The sequence below is a fragment of the Schistocerca cancellata genome, chromosome 4, assembly GCF_023864275.1.
Source record: "Schistocerca cancellata isolate TAMUIC-IGC-003103 chromosome 4, iqSchCanc2.1, whole genome shotgun sequence".
Taxonomy (NCBI): Eukaryota; Metazoa; Arthropoda; class Insecta; order Orthoptera; family Acrididae; genus Schistocerca; species Schistocerca cancellata.
This window is the reverse complement of record NC_064629.1, coordinates 182593862-182617586: the sequence shown is the minus strand read 5'-3', so window position 1 is coordinate 182617586 and position 23725 is coordinate 182593862. Positions and strand designations below refer to the sequence as shown.

Sequence of the window (23725 nt, the reverse complement as noted above, 5' to 3'; positions counted from 1 at the left end):
TTTGTATCGGTTGTGAATAAATAGTTGCCACTATTTAAGTTCCAACCCTTGTATATTGCTTATGAAATATGATAAGCCAACACACATGTACATATGCGTCTGCACATGAAAATATGTTAAATCAGTTGAAATATTTATTTAGAAATGTTCCATTCACAGTTATGCCTTTAGAGTAAACTTTTATTGAAGCTCAGTGGATATCAGACAACACAGAATGAGCTGGAGTGAAGAGTGACTATTGGGGATTGTAGACTAATGTTCAGAGCATCTGTGAAAGCAGTAAAACTCAATGAATGGTTCTGCATGTACTGAGGGGAACAAGACCAGTTCAATGCAGTGAAAAAGAGGGTCATTACCTTTGAGCATATGAAGGTCATCCTGTGACGCAAATAAATTTTATGGCTGTATTGTTACATACTGTCCTACTAGTTTACTTACAGTCATCCTATCTGCAAGGAATTCAAGCCACATTGGCCACTGTAATATTGTTATGACAGTCAGGGGCCATGAATGTATCCACAGTCATGGCAAAAATTCACTTTGATATGATGCAGGCCTTGTGTAAAACATCTCCTTCTATATTATAATGTATGAATATTAAGAAGAACACAAACATGTGTGGAATTAAATTTCTGTGGATACATGTGACCAAATATTCATGTGGTACACAATCTTTATCTAGAAATTTGGTAAAATTTTTCGTTACCTGTTCTTGGATTCTCATCACAAAAATATCTCTTTAATATTGTAGTACCAATTACGTCTGTTTATCTTTGTTTTAGGCTGTTTGATGATTGCTATTGATTATAAAATGGGTTGATGATGAGATTTCAAAATAAACATAAACTCTGACATTAAAATGAGGATGTTTTGAGAGTATATAGAGTTTATTTGTCAGTTTTTCTCAGTATTTCAGTCACATGTGTTGTCACCATTACAGTCAACATTGCCACTAACATAATCAGTTCCTCATGGTTGGATTGGAGGATCTTTCATTCTCATTGTCTCAATTTGTCATTGTTTTTCCTGTGTGCTTTGCTTCCTCTCTCATTACTACTGAATGATAGGAACCTGTGGCAAAAGAAGGGAAAAGGTTGAACTGATAGACTGAAATTGAAGATATGTTCATGAAATCAGTACACTTAATATGTTTCTTCCTTTTTATTTATAAATTAAAAACAGTTGTTTTCTTTATTAACCATAAGTAAACTTTCTGCCCAACCATTTTTAATCATGAATAGCAAAATGTAGATACATATTGTATACATCATATTGACAGAATGATCACTGAATGTGTTTTGTAAATGAAAACAAAACAAGACTGGTAAAGCACACTTTTAAATGGTCTTATGCTTAAGATGGGAAAAACTATAGTAATTGACAATGATTATAGTTGAACTTGATTGTAAGTACGTATGATAATAGGATTTACTTTACAACCGTTACTGTACAGGACAGACATGTGTAATTACTTTTAATGAAGTTGCCTTTAAGTTTTAAAAAAATCATCTATGGTGATACTTTTTATATCTCAAGATATCTCATAATCTCGTCATTATGTTAAATCCTAATCTTCCTTCCATTCTTTATCACTTTCAAACTCTATCATTTAACCAGACCTGAGGACATACTCTTATTAACCTCAGACAGTCAGAAAACCATTTAGTCTATTTTATGGAAATAAACCCATATTTTTAAGAACTCAGGAGCCAAAAAAAAATAATTTTTTGCAATGTTGCAGTTTCCTGGTAAGTTTCCTTGTGGATGCAAGGGGAGGAGCAATGCGTGGTTGCCGCCACAGTGGCGTGAGAGTCATTGTTCCACCACGGCGGGCAGCAATGCCAACACGTGTCACTTGCCGCTATTTGAAGAGGGACAAATTGACACATCCACCACCTTTAATGGAAGGAGAGGCATTGGCAAGTCGAATTCTAGAGCTGGGTCCAGTTGGTGCAAAATTTTTAGGGTGAGCGGACAGATCTACATTTTATTTGTTACAGTCACACAGTAAAAACACTAATTTAATGAAATTATGTATACAGATAACAAATATGTAAATCTGATGTGCTAATGAATTAAGGTGCTGATGAAAAAATGGATAGTGAACTCCAGATGATTGATAGGACATATTAGTTCAGTTTATGGAATTTTTGGCTTTTTGTCTATAGTTTGCCAGTGTGTCCTATCAAAACTATTGACATAATTTTTATAAGCTGCCTACTAATGTATTAATTGAATCTGTAAGCAATTTAAATAGGGAAAACACCAATGTTAGTGCAGAAAACTTCCTATAAAATAATCTGATGTGTGTGTGTTTGTGTTTTTGTTAGTTTGTTTTGTTGTGAAAACTAAATATTTCTGCAGTCATTTTGACAAGTAACAGTTGCTTTGTTTTCAAACTATACTTACAAAACATCTGTTCATCAGCACAACCAGAAAATCACTGACAAGAGATAGCACCAAGAAACAGAAATATAAATATAAGGATAAGTTGATTACTACAACACAGTTATTGAATTCCTCACACTTAAACAGTTATTACATGGCTTTCTCACTATGTAATGACAGAATGAAGAATCTTTTAGAAACTGGTCGTATTATGTAAATAATGTATACTATACGTGCTACTGAAACTGCTAGAAGTCTTTAAACAGAAACCAGAATGTGGCTGCATAGGCCAACACTTATTTCCTGAAATGACATTTTGAATCTGGCAGATTTGATGATATCTTCTTAATATTATCAAGGATCCGTAAAAAACAATCTAAAAACATAAATTGTACCCTGTTTGTCACAAGATGCCAGATTTCCCAGTAGTATACAATGATTTCATGAGGAATCAGAATGAGGAATGCATTCACTTGGCACTGACAGAACCACAGGCACATAGACACTGGCAACAGAGCATGCACAATGTCGGCACTAGTACAGTGTATATCCACCTTTCGCAGCAATGCAGGCTGCTATTCTCCCATGGAGACGATCGTAGAGATGCTGGATGTAGTCCTGTGGAACGGCTTGCCATGCCATTTCCACCTGGTGCCTCAGTTGGACCAGCGTTCGTGCTGGACGTGCAGACCGCGGGAGACGACACTTCATCCAGTCCCAAACATGCTCAATGGGGGACAGATCCGGAGATCTTGCTGGCCAGGGTAGTTGACTTACACCTTCTAGAGCACGTTGGGTGGCACGGGATACATGCGGACGTGCATTGTCCTGTTGGAACAGCAAGTTCCCTTGCCGGTCTAAGAATGGTAGAACGATGGGTTCGATGACGGTTTGGATGTACCGTGCACTATTCAGTGTCCCCTCGACGATCACCAGTGGTGTACGGCCAGTGTAGGAGATCGCTCCCCACACCATGATGCCGGGTGTTGGCCCTGTGTGCCTCGGTCGTAGGCAGTCCTGATTGTGGCGCTCACCTGCACGGCGCCAAACACGCATACGACCATCATTGACACCAAGGCAGAAGCGACTCTCATCGCTGAAGACGACACGTCTCCATTCGTCCCTCCATTCACGCCTGTCGTGACACCACTGGAGGCGGGCTGCACAATGTTGGGGCATGAGCGGAAGACGGCCTAACGGTGTGTGGGACTGTAGCCCAGCTTCATGGAGACGGTTGCAAATGGTCCTCGCCGATACCCCAGGAGCAACAGTGTCCCTAATTTGCTGGGAAGTGGCGGTGTGGTCCCCTACGGCACTGCGTAGGATCCTACGGTCTTGGCGTGCATCCGTGCGTCGCTGCGGTCCGGTCCCAGGTCGACGGGCACGTGCACCTTCCGCCGACCACTGGCGACAACATCGATGTACTGTGGAGACCTCACGCCCCACATGTTGAGCAATTCGGCGGTACGTCCACCCGGCCTCCCACATGCCCACTATACGCCCTCACTCAAAGTCCGTCAACTGCACATACGGTTCACGTCCACGCTGTCGCGGCATGCTACCAGTGTTAAAGACTGCGATGGAGCTCCGTATGCCACGGCAAACTGGCTGACACTGATGGCGGCGGTGCATAAATGCTGCACAGCTAGCGCCATTCGACGGCCAACACCGCGGTTCCTGGTGTGTCCGCTGTGCCGTGCGTGTGATCATTGCTTGTACAGCCCTCTCGCAGTGTCCGGAGCAAGTATAGTGGGTCTGACACACCGGTGTCAATGTGTTCTTTTTTCCATTTCCAGGGGTGTATGATGCAAAGATAACATCACAAATTTTTCATGTAAGGACAACAGAGAAATTAACCATGATTTCACACTCAGCCTAAGTTACATGTACTACATGTATAATTGATATCCCACAAATGAGTTCTATAGACATTACAGTTGGTCAATACATACATATGAACACATTTATAACCATGATTTCACACTCAGCTTAAGTAACATTTACTACATGTATAATTGATATCCCACAAATGAGTTCTATAGACATTACAGTTGGTCAATACATACATATGAACACATTTATAACTAAAGGCAACATAGAAATTAATCATTATTGTATATTTCGAATGAGTGTAAGAATTTTTTGATCAGACTGAAGATTTTTATGCTAGCTTTAACCCAGCACTTATCCCCAGATTGTTTTGATCTACTATTCTTAAATTTTCCTTTGTCCGAGACCACATGTAGATTTGTGTGTTGCTTTGAAGTTCTAGATTTTACTGTTTGTGTTGCTTGTGCTTAATATTTAATTACTCTTTTTGTATTGTGATGTATTGAGAAATTTTGAACATTTACAAGTGCTGTGATAAACTAGTACTGCTATTATCAATTGTAGGCTTAAATTTAATTGTGCTCTTTTAAAATTTTTGAGAACAGTAGGCCTGTCCTCATTTAAAACAGCCTTTTTCTAATTTCATTGTAAAATTACGTGAGAAATAGCTTATTTTTGAGAATTTTTGGACGCTTAAGAAACTAAATCCATAACTTACAAGTAATTTGGATATATAACTTAATTCATAGCAAATCAGCATTTGTGGTCCACAGTTCCACTAAAGAATGCATCATGCCTGAATTTTATTGTAAATCACTGCAAATAAACATGTGTTTTTGAGAATTTTCAGAATCAACATTGTCCTTTGCATAACCTATGAGATATTTGCAATAAATTGGCGTTTGTGATTTAGATACTGTACCAGATATTGTTACTAACATATTATGTTGCATCTGGTTTTTCCTTAAAGAATAGTAGCCCTATATATTATCTGCGTTTATCTTATATTAACCCTGTTTTTGAGCTTGATAACAACTGTAATTAATCCCAAAACATTTTAGGAAACTAGTAATTTTTACAGCAGGTTTCTGTATTGCCTTAATAGAAATCTTGTTTTGCGTATTTGCTTCAATTCTCATTGGGAATTAGGAAGTTTTTAAACCAACAGATTAAAAGGTACTAGTGGGCTTAACATAAAGTTATTTGTTCATTACCTTGTAACACATTGCACCAGCCAAAAGGTGACCACACTGTGAATGCTGTTCTCGAACACAGGATGAGTTAGTTGACATTAGTAAGCAGCTGGAAATCACCCTGGCTACTGTCAAACAATTGGCAGCTGCTGCAAATTGGTGCCTTGGAAGAGTTCCCAAGTGTCATGTACCTGTGATACTTGTACCAGAGGTACCCCAAGTACTATCCTCTCCTGTGCATCCTGTCTCCTCTGCAGAAAGCAATGATCTGTCACTCATCCACTTGACTGTGAGTGGCATGTCAGTGGTAGATCTAGCGTCCTGTACGGGGTGAACAGGACCAGGGGGGACTTAGGGTGTTGTATTGATTCCCCTAACCAACAAGTTTGAAGTGCTGTTTTTCACTGAAACTGAGCCAAAAGCACTCACTTCACATGTTTTGGTAACCCCTGTTTTGTCCGGTGTCAAGAGGGGGCAAACACATAAGAGTAGGGGTCTATTAATCATAGGCAGTTCAAATGTATGGTGAATAATGGTACCCCTTAGGGAAATGGCAGCGAGGAACAGGAAAGGAGACCAGGTGCACTCAGTGTGTCTGCTTGGTGGCCTCATTCTGCATGTTGAAGAGACTATTCCAGCAGCAATTAAAGGAACAGGGTGCAACCAACTGCAGATTGTGGTGCACATTGTAACAGATGATGTCTGTCATCTTGGCTTCAAGGTCATACTTGAGTCATTCCAGTGATTGGCAGGGAAGGTTGAGAAGACCAGGCTTGTGCATGTAGTTTCAACTAAGCTCACAATCTACAGCATTTTCCCCTGAACTGATCATGGCCCTTTGGTTCTCAGTCAAGTGGAAATACTAAACCAGAGACTTGGAAGGTTCTGCGACAAGCTATAATGTGATTTTCTGGAGTTGTGCCATAGGGTTGAGAACTGTAGGGTCCCCCAAAATGGGTCAGGTATGCACTACACATCAGAGGCTGCTACTCACGTAGCTGACAGTGTTTGGGGTGTACACAAGAGTTTTTTAGATTAGGCGACTCTCCATCCAATCCAGACAATGATAGCTGTAGGAAACCTGGGAGTATCAGTGTAAGATCTAATGAAATGCCTCCCACAGGTGAAAGTATTAAAATTCTAATGGTAAACTGCAGAAAAATTTGCAATAAAGTGCCAGAGTTTGAAGTGTTCATGAAATACTGTGAATCTCAAGTAATCGTAAGTACAGAAAGCTGATTGGAATCTGTAATTGATAGCAGTGTGATTTTTGGGGAAAATTTAAGTGTATATTGAAAGGATAGGAAAGTGGTAAATGGATGTGGAGGTGGTGTATTTAAATCCACTAAGATGGCAATTGGAGCTACATGTGAGGTTGTTTGGGCAAGACTCAGTATTATGGGTCGGCATAAAATGATAACTGTATCCGTCTATCATCCACCAGACCCATCTCCTGATGTAACCAAAACCTTTAGAGAAAACCTCAGTTCACTTGTACATAAGTTCTAGAGTGTAATCATTGGTGGATATTTTAATCATCCAACAATCAACTGGGAAAATTACAGTTTTGTTAGTGACAGGTGTGATAAGGTATCCTGTGAAACATTATGAAAAGTTTCCTCTCAAAGCTTCCTAAAAAAGATAGTGAGGAACCCCACTCATGATGGAAATATATTGGATCTAATGACAACAAGTAGACCTGACCTCTTTGATGATGTCCAAATCAAAACTGATATCAGTGGCCATAATGTGGTTGTGGCAACAATGATTACTAAAGTACAAAGGACAACTAATAGAAGCAAAAAGACATATGCGTTCAGTAAACTAGATAAAAAATCAGTAGTGTCATCTCTCAGTGAGGAATTTGCAACTTTCAGCACAGGGCAGGATCATGTAGAGGAACTTGCAAGAAGCCCCTATTCATAATAAACCTCCATAAGTGTCTCAGTATAGCTGGTGAGTCTGTAGATGGTCATATAAGGGGCATACAATATTATTAAGCCAGACCATCCTTGAACTGACTTAGTGAGCCACCTCAGTATTCTTCCTACCTGTTATGTGGAGATGCTGTCATAGTTTTATGTCCCCTTGCAGAGACGCAGCAGCACTACTGTTTATGTTTTAGATAATGAAATAGGAAGAAATCTCTCCCCCTCCCTCTCATGCAAATAAATGTTTACACCGGTTGCCATTATGGTGTTTTTATTTAAGAAATACCATAAAATGAACTTGTACACACTGATTATAAGCTAAATATTAATGGTATGAGAGCATGGTCTACTGCACGACTAGATCAAAAGGCATCCTACTGTCTACTGCTGACTATGTCAGGCAGTCTGTAACTTGAGTATACAATTGGTATAGTTTGTATAAGATCATACATCTTTGGGTGTGTCAAAGTTATTCATTTATTTATTAATATCAACTTTTCCTGGCATTACTGAAAGATAGGATTTATGACCCGTAGACTTCTCCTAACATCTGACTGGCAAAAGCCAACTTTTGTTAGCAAATGTTTATTAATAATTACTTGATTCATGCCAGAATGAATGTACGTTCCCTAGATATCTCTTTGCTGATGTCACAAGTTATTTCCACATCGGCACCTCATCCCACTTGCTCTGAAAGAGCCAGATGGCCAATCACCTCTGCTAGCCAGTGTGGGAACCTACCATTCGTTCCTTACTCCATACATCGTGCAGCTCTGATACATTCACTTCACGTATGTGAATTAGCAAAACTGGAAATAAATTCAAGTGCACTATTATTGCAAATAAGAGTTACCTTCCGAGCTATGGCTCAAGTTTAAAAGAATAGTTGACCATGCAATATATAGATACATTCCCAGTTTGTAATGGGAGGAAATGTCCATGGTATACAGGCACTGTTAAGAAACTTCTAAGAAAACAGAGATTACTGCATAATAGGTGTAAAACAAAGCATATGGCTATAGATAGAGAGATGCTGAATGAAATGCCTTTGGCTACCAAGAGAGCAATGTGTGGTGCCTTCAATGACAACTGTAGCAGAATACTGACAAATGATATTTCACAAAATCCAAAAACTTCTGGTCGTATGTAAGGTCTGTTAGTGGCACCAAAGTTAGTGTTCAGTTCCTAGTGGATGAGACAGGAACTGAAATTGAGGATAGCAAAGCAAAAGCTGAAATCCTTAACTCCAGTTTCAAATGTTCCTTTACAAAGGAAAACCTACGAGAATTGCCCCAATTTAATCCTTGTACCACTGAAAAGATGAATGAAATAAGTATTAATGTCAGTGGTGTTGGGAAACAACTGAAATTGTTTAAACTGAACAAAGCTCCAGGGCGTGATAGAATCCCTATCAGATTGCACACTGAATTTGCAACAGAATTATCCCCTCTCCAAACTAAAATCTGCTGTAGATCCTTCGAACAAAAAACCATGTCCAGTTCTTGGAAAAAAGTGCAAGTCACACCTGTCTACAAGAAGGGGAGTAGAAGTGACCCACAAAACTACCGTCCAATACTCTTGACATCAGTTTGTTGTAGAATCTTAGAACATGTTCTGAACTCGAACATAATGAGGTATCTTGAAGCGAATACCACCTTAACGCCAGCCGGCATGGATTCTGAAAACACTGATCATGTGAAACCCAACTCACACTATACTCACTTGACATACTGAAAGCTTTGGATCAAGGTACTAAGTTAGATGCAGTATTTTGTGATTTCACAAAAGCATTTGACTCAGTACCACACCTGCACATATTGTCAAAAGTATGACCATATGGAGTATCAAGTGAAATTCGTGAATAGATTGAAGACATGTTGGTAGGGAGGATGCAGCATGTTATCTTGGATTGGGAGCCATCATCAGATGTAGAAGTAACTACAGGTATGCTCCAGGGAAGTGTGTTGGGACCCTTGCTCTTGATTTTGTATGTTAATGACCTTGCAGACTATATTAATAGTAACCTCAGACTTTTTGCATCTAGAATTAAGCACTGTCTCAAGGAAGCTGCATAAATATTCAGTCAGATCTTGATAAGACTTCAAAGTGTTGTTCAGAAAAGTGAAACTGTATGCTTCACAAAATGAAACAATGCAGTATCCTACGATCATAATTTCAGCGCGTCACTATTGGCATCAGCCAACTCATACAAATACCTGGGTGTAGCACTTTATAGGAAGATGAAATGGAATGATCACATAGGATGTCATGGGTAAAGCAGGTGGTAGACTTCAGTTTATTGGTAGATTATTGGGGAATTGCAATCAGTCTACAAAAGTGACTCCTTGCAAATCACTCGTTTGACCAGTTCTAGAGTATTGCTCAAGTGTGTGGGACCCATACCAAATGGGACTGACATGGGATATAGAATGTACACAGAGAAGGGCAACATGAATAGTCACAGGTTTGTTTCATCCATGGGAGAGTGTCACGGAGATACTGAAGAAACTGAATGAGAAGACTCTTGAAGATAGACTGAAACTATCCTGAGAAAGTCTATTAACAAAGTTTCAGCAACCATCTAGGGATCTTCTACAATTCCCTATGTATTGCTCACATAATAATCATGAGGATAGAATAATTACCACACATACAGAGGCATTCAAACAATCATTCTTGCGCACTCCATACCTGAATGGAGCAGGAAGAAACCCTAACAACTGGTACAATAGGATGTACCCTCTGCCATGCACCTCACAGGTGTTTGTAGAGTATAAGTGTAGATGTAGGAAAGGTTATGTCAAAATAATACTTATATGTACCATGAAAGTTATTGAACATTTTATTTGTATCCATCTCTTTGTTCACTTCATCCCCTGTGTCTCAGCTTAGTAAGTAGTGGAAGTGTGTAATGTTACTGTCACTGAAGTCCCTACACTCACTTACTTATTTTTATAGTTGTTCTTTTTGCTGAACAGAGCCTCATGATCACTCTAGTCCATATTTATTACTTTACTGTTATATGGGTAGTAGGTTTCTTGGATGAACATTTGGTTTAGGGCACCTTCATTGTCTGGAAAGATTCTTGTTGATATATTTGCAGTGAGGATTAGGTTGATACTCTTTGTCATGCATGGTATCTTGTCTCTGTGATTTGATGGTTTCAAAAAATCAGTGTTGAAGTCACCACATATGATCCTGTTTTTAGTTGGCTCTGACGTATTTAAGAACATTTTCAGGTTACAAAGGTAGTCTTCAAAATTTCTGTCGGGGGATCTGTATACAGTGACAATCACTAGGTTGAAGTCAGAAAGTTCAGTGGTTGTTATTTCAAGATCATTTTCCTTTATCAAATCAGGAAGAGTTTGGATTGCTGTATGCTTTAAATTCTGCTTTACATGTTTGTAAAAAGATCTGCCTTGGAGGAAAAGAGGAATATTTGCAGTATCCATTTGCTGTTTCCCTTGCCAGTGTTCAGCTATGCAGATTACATCAACATTTAGGTCGGATCCTAATATTACTTAAAGGTCTTGTAACTTGTTTGTTAAGGATTGAATATTGTGACACATTGTATTTAAATATGGAAAGCTGATTTCGTGTTGTTTACTATTGCTATTGCTTTTATTAATTTCTTCTGATGAATAACTTACCTTAGATATGGTCATGTCTCTGTTTATCTTGTTGACTTCATCCTCCTCTTTCTGGTTTCCTCTAAAAAATTGTTTAGATTGTTTGGAGACATTGGTTTCCATCTGCTCTCTGAAATTCTTTTAGTTGACAGTGCTGGTTCTGCTAATGCTGGAGTTGGACCTGCTACTGTTACAAATGGTTCTGCTGCTACTGCTGCTGGTATCGGAGCTGGCTCTTCTGTTGATGGAGCTGCTGCTGCTTTTGTTGATGTTTCTGTAACTGTTCCTGATGCTTTTACTACTTTCAGGGAAAAAATTTCTGAAGCTGTATGTTTTAAAGCTAATGGAGATTAGCTGTTCATCACAAAATGGTCCTCTTCACACACAATATCTGGCTCTTCTTTTTGTGTTCCTTCCATGGCAGGTATATTTACTGAGTATTTATGCTTGGAAGAATGGAATAGTTGTGGATAATGACATGTTGTCATTATGTTTGTTGACTCTGTCCAACATTTCATTGATTTTCCCATAGAAAAATTTCTTGCCCTTTTTGTTCAGACACATACCAGTCTCTCTTAAGAAAATCTATACAAAAAAGCTTGTATTTGGATACATTTTGCAAATTTTCTAAAACTGTGAATGGGCTACCCTAATTTTGATGTTTACACATTAAATGGGGATGAGATCATGTCTATATGGGATACCAGAAACAATCATATTCTACTTCTTAGTATTTTCCAGAATGTTCTTTAAGTTGTGCATAGATTTCACTAACTCATTTTTGTATACATTGTTGGCACCTCTAATTAATATAATTTTATGATTTCCATTTTATTTATTTATTTATTTATTCCTGCATTGGAGCAGCTGGTTGTACATAACTGCAGGCTTTTAAATCATGATGGTTATTGTCAATTTCTGCAAGACCATGTCATGGCTATCAGAATTGATATTTAGGCCAACCTCATTTTTTGTCCTGTTGGCAGTGTACAATGTTTTGGCCTAAATACTGGTGTTTCAGCAGGATCAGCAAGAAGTTAAATCATTTTCTCTAATATTTTAATAAACTTTCTAGCTGCTTTTGAGTCTCTGCATGCTTCATTTTCCCCATTTCATTCATGTTCAGCATTGTACATCTCTATGGTGACTTCTCGAGCGTTACACTAATGATAACAGTCACACAAAAATATGTTATTGAGATTTACTTTTGCAAAACAGCTTGAATGATACCATATATGTTTTTGGACATGTTCTATGTTCTAACACTGATTTTCAGCTTTTCACCACACAATTGACACTTCACTGATGCTAAAAGTTTGAAGCTTAAGGAGCAATTTTCTGCAACCTGTATACATGCCACCATTTTTAATTTTCATTGATGACCTCCTACTTTATCCTTATCAAAGATATGGTGCTACAATTCTCATTGACAAATTATTAGAAAACAATCTTGAATAAACTGTGAACAAAGTTTTCACCGAAATCTTAAACTGGTTTTCTTTTAAGGGTCTGTCACACAATGCAGTTAATACCAATCATATGAGGTTCCATAGACCACTAAGAAACCTTGAAGAGATTAACATAAAGTGCACAAACCAAGCTAAAGAGGAAGTTGAGGACACAAAATTCATGGGTGGATATATAGACAACAAATGCAGTTCGTCAATTCACATTCTTCACCCTTTAAGAGACTCCACTCAGCACCATTTGTATTATGGGTTATTGCTTCAGTTGGTGAAACAGATACCTTTAAGTCTTCCTATCTGGGTTACTTTAATTCATTACTGTTGTATGCTATTATATTCTAGCGGAACCAACCTCTTCCAAAAAGCATTTACACTGCACAAAAAAAGTCATCAGAATAATGAGTGGTGTGCATCAAAGGCACTCTTGTTTCAAAATAAAGGGATTCTTAGCACCACCTCACAAAATCAGTCTGCACATTGAACTGAAAATCTTCATCTTGTTCAAAAAGGAGTTTATTGCTGCAGCATTTTGCACTGTTCAGTGCTCTGCCAACACATATTAAATGTCTTCAAAAACAATAGCCCAATTTCAAGCAAATTCTCAAAGAGTATGTAACAGAGAACTCCTTTTATACAGTTAATAAATTTGTGAGGCAAAATTAATGTCACTGGTAAACGTAAAATTGTGTTAGAACTAGCTTAAATTAATTTTACACCAGGAAATCTAATTTAAACGTGATTGTAATGTACCTCTTAAGAACAGTGTAAACTACAAATGTCTGTATCATATTTCTCCTCTTTTTTGTCACTGGTAAACTTAATTGTTTCATAAAGTTTTAATCCATTTTATGTCAGGAATTCTATTTTCAACATAATTATGATGTCCCACTCAATTGTCCATATCATATTTTTCATCTTTTTTCTCTTCTTACATTTGCAGTTGAGTAGATGCAGGCAAATAGTGGCATACGGGCTACATGGTTTTTGTGCAGCCTGCCAAGACCGTCAGAATTTTTATGTAACAATTTATACTTTTTTGAAAATACAAAATTAACCAATTAATAGGTGTGGCCCTCTGCCAGCCTCTGCTTCCATAATGTGGCCCCCAAGCCAAAACTATTGCTCACCCTGCAATAGTGCATCAATTATCAGAATGTCAGTCAACTGAATGACAACTTAACCACACTGTTACTCGCTTCCACATGCCGCCCTCTCTCCACTATGGTCTTGCCTACCATCCATCTCCCCCCACACCAATGCCAAGTTGCCACCAATAGCAAACTTTGCGCACTGCTATGATCACTTGTGTCAGCTTTTTCGTGTAAAGTAAACTTCCAATATAAAATGCCTAAATGTAAATGTGCTGACCTTTCTGTGAGAGCTAATGGAGATTTAAAGCTAATGGAGATTAGCTGTTCATCACAAAATGGTCCTCTTCACACACAATATCTGGCTCTTCTTTTTGTGTTCCTTCCATGGCAGGTATATTTACTGAGTATTTATGCTTGGAAGAAAAAAAAAACAAAAGGTTAGAGAAATGTTGACCCACAACCAAGTTGTGTAATAAGTACAAGGTAGGTAAGTTAAAAAAAAAAAGATGAGCATTAATAATTCTATATTTAAGCTTGATTCTATTGATGGATTGACAAGTCTCAGTGAAAAGATGTTATGAACAAGAATCTAGATGATGCCATTTACAAGTGGTTTACACAAAAAAAGATAACAAGTTCTAGTCCCATTCTATGTCAAAAGGCAATTAAATTTAAAGAAAATTTTGGAGGGTCATCAAATATTGAAGAGAGAAAGAGCTGGTTAATAACACCTTATTACAGCTCATGGATCAAGGTGTTATTCTGACTTTCAGACAGTATCACAGGAAAGAACTGTTACATATGTTATTGTTAGAAAGAGAAGAGGAGGGAGAGGAGAGTCTGTTAAAAATCAGAAAAATAAGGATTTGAATAAGAGCAACACGGGGCAATGTACAGGAACAGAATTTGAAAAAATCCTGAATAAAATTTTGGGTATCATGGAAAGTTCTCAAAATCTAATTGAAAATGATTAATGGAATTATATGTCCAAAGTGCTCAATATGCTAAAAGAACTCAATTTCCCTGTATGAGGTGATGAAGACATTCAAGAATTCATGAGTGTAATGATGGAGATCCAGGGAACCAAATTATGCAGGATAGTGAAATAAAACCTCATCACCAAAAAAGCTGCAACTTCCAGCATCTCATCTACTAGTGGTCCAAAAAATGAAGATGAAAATATACCAGCTGCTTCAGAAGCATTAACATGTTTAGATACTGTGTTGTGATGGTTTGAAGCTCAGAATGAAAGTGACCAGCATCAGATAGTTGTCCTGAAAAATATCCACGACATTCCTACTTGTAAGCTGGTAGGTTTCTTAGACAGACCAAAATTAAGGCTTTTTTAAGCATTGATTCTATACATACATACTGTACATGCTAAATGTATATGTGTTACTTAATTTATGTGTACTAGGTTGTACTATACACATTCTTACTTTACTGCTTTTTTTAATAATTGTTATAAATATATGTAGTTTTTGTTGGTAAACTGGTAAATAAAAGTATACCATTTGATTATATGTATTAACTGGATTTTTGACCATAACTATTGTGAGTGTGAAAGAAACAGGTATAGAAGATAGTAAAACATGCAAAATTATCCTCAGAGGTTTGCTATCTGATCTGGACCAAATAGAAATTAAACATATTGATTACAGATGTTTAAGTATTTTGACATGTTTCTGAAATTATGACAGAATATCCATAACAGAAAAAAACTCATGTAGTTTTTGTGAGTTCATATACATATGAGAATTTTTTTTTTATTTCCTATGTAAATTATATAAATTTGAGGGTCATTACAAAAGTTATAGCAACTATGTTTTGTCTTGAAAATGGCAACAAATTAAAAAATTCTGAAATATGCAAATGTAAGGGTAGTTCATATGTGAACTTTACATTTAGGGTGATAGATGAACACACACACTGCCATAATGATATAGCACAAGAAAGATGATGAAAAAAGTTTGTCATTGGATATGTGTTTTACTGTCAGTTGCAACAGCACACAATAGTACACTGCAAACTACATGCATTCCATGGCATCAGAAATCTTCCTAAGAATCCACAGTCGTGATGTGATGCTAGGTGGTAGTCTTTTCCAGGAGAATAAAGTGTGAAGAGAGTCTACAGTGTGAGTAAAGCAGCCATTCAGAATGGATGTTACCTGACTTAAAGAGCACTCTTACATAAAGATTGCAGTTGACCATGGAGGGAATGAGCAAAAATGCCGCAAGGAGCTTGTTGAAGCAGTAGGAAATGCTGGTCTACTGCACCGAATGACTACTCCATAGGTAGATGCATTCAGGCATGGCAGAGGTGCAACAGCTGACATGCATCAATCTAGGTAGCTTGTCAGAGTACGTATTGACTGTGCTCATGCCCAGACTTCCCAGTGCTTGGAGAAAAACAGAAGATGAGTGCTGCAGGAATTACAGTGCCATACTGGTACTGAGAGGACAACAATCTACAGAATTTCACACAAAGAGCTACATATGTGTAAATTTGCTGCAAAATGAGTTCTTCATGAACTAAGTGGAGTGGGAAAGTGGATATGTTAAGAAACTTGTCATGCGCATATAGCAAGTTTTGAAGAAGACGAGGACAACATCCTTGTGAGAATCATCACCACATAGGAATTTTGGGCCAGGGCCTATGAGCCAGAACTGAAACACCAGTCCGTGGAATGGTGTCATCCAGGTTCACCACTTAAGCACAAATTTCATTGCAATCCCTCTCCTGTCAAGTTAATGGCAAACACAGTCAACGACATTAGAGGAGTGATTTTGTGCCATTTCATCCCACAAACTGTTAATGCACTATATTACTGTTGTACTTTCCTGCAGTGACACCTGTGATGGATTACTTGGGAGAAATATCCTGAAAAATCTACATGATGCATTAATTCTCCAGTACAACATGATAGCCCATACAACAGCATGTGTACAGAATCTGCTCTTGTAATGGGGATGTGAAGTACTGGAGCATGTACCATACTCACCAGACTTTTCACCTCATTATTATAAACTAAACTAAACTCTGCCCAAACAGGCTATGAAAGGCCAACAGTAACAACCAGTCGCTGTCTCATCCTCAGCCCACAGGCAGCCATCGGATGCAGATACGGAGGGGCATGTGGTCAGCATTCCGCTCTCCGGGCCGTATGTCAGTTTACGAGACTGGAGCTGCCACTTGTTAGTCGAGTAGCTTCTCAGTTTGCCTGACAAGGACTGAGTGCACCCCACTTGCCAACAGTGCTCGGCACACTGGATGGCCACCCATCCGAGTGTTAGCCTAGCCTGACAGCACTTAATTTCAGTGATCTGACAGGAATTGCCTTTGGCTCCTTGTGATTATAACCTCGTACCAAAACTGAAAGAGCCATTGCAAGGCACATGCTTTTGAATATGTGAAGACATTGCCACAGCAGTGACGTATGAGATCAGATGATTCACTCATGGTGAGGCCACGGGTATTTGGAGTCTTCTGCAGTGTTGGCAGTGTGTAATGGAGTCACTGGGAGACTATTTTGAGGGACTCTAAGATGTAACAGGTCCATGGTACTGTCCTGTAGTTTTATGAACTGTTGTAACTGACAGTAAAGCATCTTTGAAATGTCAGAATTGGCTTTGTCCTTTTCTCGTGCTAGATCTTTATGGCAGTGTGTGTGTTCATCCATTTTCTTACATGTAATTTTTACAAATGAACTAACGTTCCATTTGTATATTTCAGAATTTTTTAATTTGCTAGTATTTTTGAAATAAAAAATGGTTGCCATGACTTTTGTAATGACCTTGTATTTACAAAACTTGTAATATCTATTTTCTTAGTAATGGGTTTAAGTATCTCAATTTATACTGACAGAATTAAAATGTTACCACTTTATGTGTGCAAAAATTAATTTATTTCAGACCAGTGATTATTGAGGTACCACATTTTGGTTCTTTGAGAGGAGTGGAACGTGAAATAGTCATACTTCGCTCAGATAATGGTGAGACATGGAGAGAACACACTACAGATGCCAGTGACGAGGCTATTCATGAAGCCATCAATGAGAGTTTTGAAGGAGAAGGTAGGTAGTACTTATATATGGGACTGCTGAGAAATTAACTGGTTGTCAGATCAACTCAAGCTGTTAAATCTTCTAAAATGTTCTCTTTTTTTTTCATTTATATAGACTAACTCAATTAGAACATTTTTATTGGCTGTACATTATTAACTAAACTTCTGAAAATTGTAATACCATATAGGGTGCATACCACAGAAATGAATTTTATGACACAGGTTAGGTACATGACAATGAACAATTTATAGTGATTACAAAACTGTAGATGATTTCTGACTTCAGAATTCAATATGATGTGAAGCCCCATCACATGCCAATCAGTGCTGCTAAATGTTGTAGCTTGATAAAGCTGAATTCTGTTGAATATTTCTCAATGTAATTATGATATAGGTACACAAATTATCAACAATGGTCATCACACAATGTTGATAGACAAATTACCAATCATCCATATTGCAGACATGTTTGATGGCCAATATGTTAGACAGATATTGAATTTAACAATTCATTTAATGAAAATAATCAATGTTTCAAAATATAAGGATAGATAAATGAGTTACTCCCCAAGCAGCACATGAAAGAGGTAAAAAAGCACAAGCATTCGGAGCCAGTGTCTCCTTCTTCTGGCATAAGCATTGAACGGAAAGGAAGAGCACTAAGGGAAAAGGAAAAGAGATTTAGAAAATAAAAGAGTTCTGGAAAAGTCACGCAAAACTCCAGATGAGACATGAAAAGGAAGGACTGATTTTTCGTACCTATATCGCACGAGATTTGAAAACGTGAGACTTAAAGGTGGAAGATAGTGTAATAAGCAAGCAAGAGGTTGCTAAAAATATTATGAGTGAGTCAGTAAGAGTGGAAAACTAAGTGAATTATACGTGGTATGCAGGTGGGTGGGGCTGGAAAGATAGACAGACCAGAAAATAAAAAATATAGAAAAATAAAATACAGCAAATTAAAGTAATAGTTAGTGAAAAGAGAACCTAAAGCCACAGAAATTAATGTAAACTATTCCTTTTCTTTGCCTACAATATTTTCGATTTTCTGATCTGCCTATCCCTCTCCCCTTGCCCACCTCATCTCCCCCATCTACCATGTATAATGCATTTAGCTTTCCACTCTTATTGACTCTTTCAATACTTTTTTTCAGTAATCTCTGCCTACTTTATCACCCAATCTCCCACTTTAAGTTCTCAAGTTCTGAAATTTCATCAGGTGCAGGTACCAAGAATCAGTCTATCTTTCACATCCCATACAGTAAGCCTCTTCTAACATGCGGTTCTGAATGACTTTTCTGTAACTCTTTCCATTTCATAATCCTCTCCAGTCCCTTTTCCTCATTCCCCTTCCTTTCCTCCTGTCTGAAGAAGGAGTCACTGGCTTAGGAAGCTTGTGCATTTCCACATCTCTTATGTGTTTTCTCATGTTGCAGCTTGGTGACGAGATTTTTTTATACATACATGTTGTAATTTTATACAATATAATATGTGAGACCTAATTATCTGAGTACTCTTATTTTATGAAGTAATAGTCAGTTTTCTTTATTTATGTATGATTTTCCACAGTTCCTGTTTCATATTTCTGGTTGCTGGAGAGTTTGAAGTTATCTAAAATTGGCCCTTTCATACTTTTTGTTTTCGATTCATAATTGTTGTTTTCTCATTCAAAGTTAAGTATTTATTTTACTCTCACATCTGTCTCCATTGAAAATTATTGTCCATCATCTTTAAAAACGACTAACTGAACATAATATCTTAGTAGAAATTATCAGATCTGCTGCCAGCAATATACTGTAAGATATGATAACCAAATATAAAAGATATTAGGCCTCAATACATCACATCTGTTTATTATTTCTTTATTTTAGTTCTTCCTTCACGTTCAGGAACATTGTGCATAGCTTACCCAATATTGATTTATTATTATATGGAAGATATTTCTCATCACTGGGCATACCTAGAGGTAGGTAAACTATTGGTGAAGAATCTAATTTAGCAGTAGATGTCCTTTGTGATACCAAGTGACAAAAGGATCAAGGATCACAGGCTGGTCAGCATGTGTGAGAGGAGTATTAGATGTGTGTGGAGAATATGTGGGGAGTTCTATTTCTCTACATGGCAGGGAGTTGAGCTTTTGTCTGTGAAGGCCTTCAGCATATTCGGGGTGTGAGTGTTTGTCACTACAAACAGGGTGTCGATGGAAGGGCCAATTTTATGGAAAGCAGACCTACCCAAGGTTCTGGAGGTATTTCTTGGCTGTAAGGTGAATGTTCCCATAAGTCACCCAAAATTAATTTCTGGTTACGCGGTATAGAAATAAGATCTCGGCCTCCCTCCTCCCGTGATAACAGGAAATAGAGTGACAACCAAATCAAAGTAGATGGAACCTTAGGTCCAACAGGCTAAATGTTCTGTTCCCCTCTTCCATCCTTCAAGAGAGTAACTGGAAAAAAATATGCTGCTGCAGAGAGTATTGTCTGCTAGCAAAGATTGTTGCCAACAAGACTGAAAAAGCTGTAACCCTCCGTTTTTCTTATTTCTACTGACTGAAAACTACAGAGTCCAAATGCTAATACAGAACATTGTGTAGTAGGTAGGTGTGTTGGACAGGTGGCAAAGACCCTCCGCTATCTAGCTAAGTGAATTCGAAGGTGTGCAAACTGATGCTACCTGTATGACGGGTGCTTCCATAACTAAGGAAGCCAAAGTGTATGTTGTTTCAAGAGGCACCATATCAAAAATTTGTACCACATACAGGAAAAATGGGAAAGCATCATCTGGTAAGTCACAATGTGGACAAAAGTGTGTGTTGAGTGACTGTGACAGATGGCTATAAAAAATGATTGTGACAAAAAACAAGAAGACAAGAGCTGCAAAAGTCACTGCATAACTCAATATTACACTCAAAAGCACTCTCAGCACCAAAACATGATGAAGGGAAGTACATAAGCAGGGAAATTCAGGGTGAGCTTGAATTCGTAAATGATTCATCAGTGATGCAAATGCCCATAACAGGAACACATGATGCCAAGTTCATAAAACCTAAACTGTGGAGTAATTGTCACATCTCTCCCAGACACTATAGTCACCAAATCTCATTATTACTGAGCTTTTGTGGTCTATGTTAGAGAACAATGTGTGTGAGCCCTATCCACTTACATTATCATTAACAGGACTTGTCACAGTTTGGCAGGATGAATGGAATAAGGTTTACTTGAAAACCATACAGAACCTGTATTTATCCACTCCAAGATGACTGTAAGCTGTTTTGAATGACAACAGTTTTCCTACACCATACTAGGCATGGTAATGCGCTGTATTTCTGGTGTTTCCATAATTTTGTCCACACCCTGTAAGTCAAATGTCATCTTGAACTGCAGAAAGGTTTGTCTCAGCTACTTTTTGAAGTGTGTATTGTTCATGCGGATAATTTGATAGACCATGCTGACATAAAATTCTTTGTTTTGAAATGTTTATTCTAAAGTTGGTGAATGTTATAAGAGGTCTTTATTAGGACAAACTTTTCGGTCCAGTGAAGAGACTGGGGGGCAGCTGTGTTTAGTTTCACATCTTCCAAAGTTGCTCTTTAGGGATGGAATTTATTTACTGTAAAAATTCAATGCACTTTGCATCCATCTAAAACATGGCTTGGATAAAAAAAATGCCTTTCTTCTAAAAAAAAAATGTTTTTACAGCTAATCTGAAAACTTTTTTCATGCCTGGATGACAGGTATCTCACTCTATTACTACTTGTACCCTCACAGTTGTTTATAAATCAGAATATCATTTAAAATTATTTGAGATTGACACTGGCATGTGCACTGTCTGAAACTGCAGTAAGGATTATCTTCGAAGAACTTAAAATATTTATGTTATACCAGTGCAAAAAAGGACATTTTTACATGTAAATAATGGTGAATAGCTAAATAGTGCAAATTAAAAAAATCTAACAAGCAACTATTACAAGATTCTAAGAACTGAAGCATTTTCTTTTAAAGTTCAACAAAAAAAAAATGGAAATATTCTGAACTGCAGAAGAGACAAATTAGAATGATATGTAATGATAGGAAGTCAATGGGCTGAGGATAACATGAAATAAACAACAAGAATTTTGTGAAAGTTGTGAGAACCTATTAAAGTAACTGATTTTTTCATCAAAAACACACAAATTATTTCATATCACAGTTATAGTAATACTTATAAATCCTCAGGTCAAGTTACATTTAAAATCTTATATAAGCCACCTCTTAGTTTGTAGCTGTCAATGGTGCTTTGTCTCCTGGAAAACCCATATTAAGTCCACTTTTTGTGATATATCCAATATCAGACAATTAAAATATTTCATTTAATATGGAGAAGAAGAACCTAACAGAGTAATTATAACGGTTATTTTTCTTACAACATGTCCAAGTCTATAACAGTGGTGACTATATAAATATATGATAACTGTATTGAAGAGTGCAATGGCAGATTATTCACTCCAAAAATATTATTTACAATTATGCATTTCCACAGATTAGAATGTTTTGTTGCTTTTTTCTGTGTCCCTTCCAGCTACGAATTCTTTTTTCTTTTCTTTTTCCTTCTCACTTCACAAAGTTCTAGGTTTAATTTTATTTACAGCCTGCAATTAGGTCAGGAAAAATACTAAAAAAGTCATTATTCATTTATATGTATATGAGAACATAATCTGAAATAATTAAATAAAGCTGTTGGTTAACAGTAATTAAGAAAGCATTAGTAATGAGGCAATGAAAAAACAAACAAACGAACACCATCCATACAGGCCTTGATGGCCCAATGGTACTGACCGGCTGCCATGTCATCCTCAGCCATTAGGCATCACCAGATGCCAATACAGAGGGCATGTGGTCAGTACACCATTCTCCTGGCCATTATCTGTTTTCATGACTGGTGCCACTGTTTCTCAATCATGTAGCTTCTCAACTGGCTTCACAAAGACTGAATGCACCCAGCATGTCAACAGCACTTGGAAAACTTGGATGATGACCCATCCCAGCACTAGTCAAGCCCAACAGTGCCTAACATTTGATATTGCAGTTGGGCTGCAAATTCATGAAGGTTTATGGGTTTGGTATACATTCAACTTAACAGGCTTCTCTATGTAAATATCTGTTTTAAAAAATTTACAGAGATGATCTGACAGGCCTAGATTTTGAACAAGTATATAGCATTTTTTCAGTCAATATTGCTACACAGTCTAGTGTTGAAGACTGTTTGCTGAGTCTGGTCCTTCTTTGCGAATGTATCTGTAATTCAACTATTTCAACAAATAATTTACATCAACTGCTATTCAGGAAGGGCCATCTGCTTCACAGACAAGATATCAGGGCAGTAAATGTGTAGAAAAAATTATCCAGCATATCATTTGTATGTGAATCACACACACACACACACACACACACACACACACACACACACATGCATGCATTGCAAATGACATCTTTTACCTTTCTTTATAAATCTGATAATTATTGTTACAGAATTAAATGCCCTGGAAGATTCAAGTTCTGGACGAACAACTAGAATACTGACAAATGATTTTCCTCAGTACTTCGCTGTGGTGTCTCGAATAAGGCAAGAAGTTCATGCAATTGGACCTGAAGGTGGAATGGTTTCCTCTTCTGTTGTACCACAGGTGCAAGCTGTATTTCCACAAGGAGCACTTACAAAGAAGATCAAAGTTGGACTTCAGGTAAACTTGTTCAAGCCTCGAAAAGGTACCAGTGCTGCCATGTTAAGAAAAATAACTGTTAATCACATTCCAAAGAAAAAACGTTTCTCATTGGTATGGTAGAAAAGTTTTGTGACTGGCAAAGTTGTTTTTGTTGAAGAAATTACAGTTAAATGATTTATCATTTTCCTTTTTGCTATGAATATGTACAGTCTCAATATAGAGTACTGTTGTAATCTTTAGCTCATATAATTTATGATTAAATTGTGTGATTTATATTGTACTTAGTTCCACCATCTTATTGACATGGAAATTATTTGCTGGTATTCACAGAACGTGGAGAACAATTACAGAAGCAATGTTTAGAACTCTTACTGAGTAGTTAGATTTATATGATACCTAATGCTATTGTAAAAATATTTGATTCTTCTCCA

At 37.4% G+C, this 23725-nt stretch overlaps 1 protein-coding gene across 5 annotated transcripts in view; it reads left to right on the top strand.

Annotated features, from left to right (window-relative positions):
- LOC126183202 (ankyrin-3-like) overlaps positions 1-23725 on the top strand; it is an 892753-nt gene that overhangs the window by 444246 nt on the left and 424782 nt on the right. For all 5 annotated transcript variants that reach the window (XM_049924971.1, XM_049924970.1, XM_049924973.1 and 2 more), the window contains 3 exons: positions 1742-1966; positions 17443-17603; positions 23101-23312. In XM_049924971.1, the coding sequence (XP_049780928.1) occupies positions 1742-1966; positions 17443-17603; positions 23101-23312 (598 nt within the window). The remainder of the gene's footprint in view (positions 1-1741; positions 1967-17442; positions 17604-23100; positions 23313-23725) is intronic.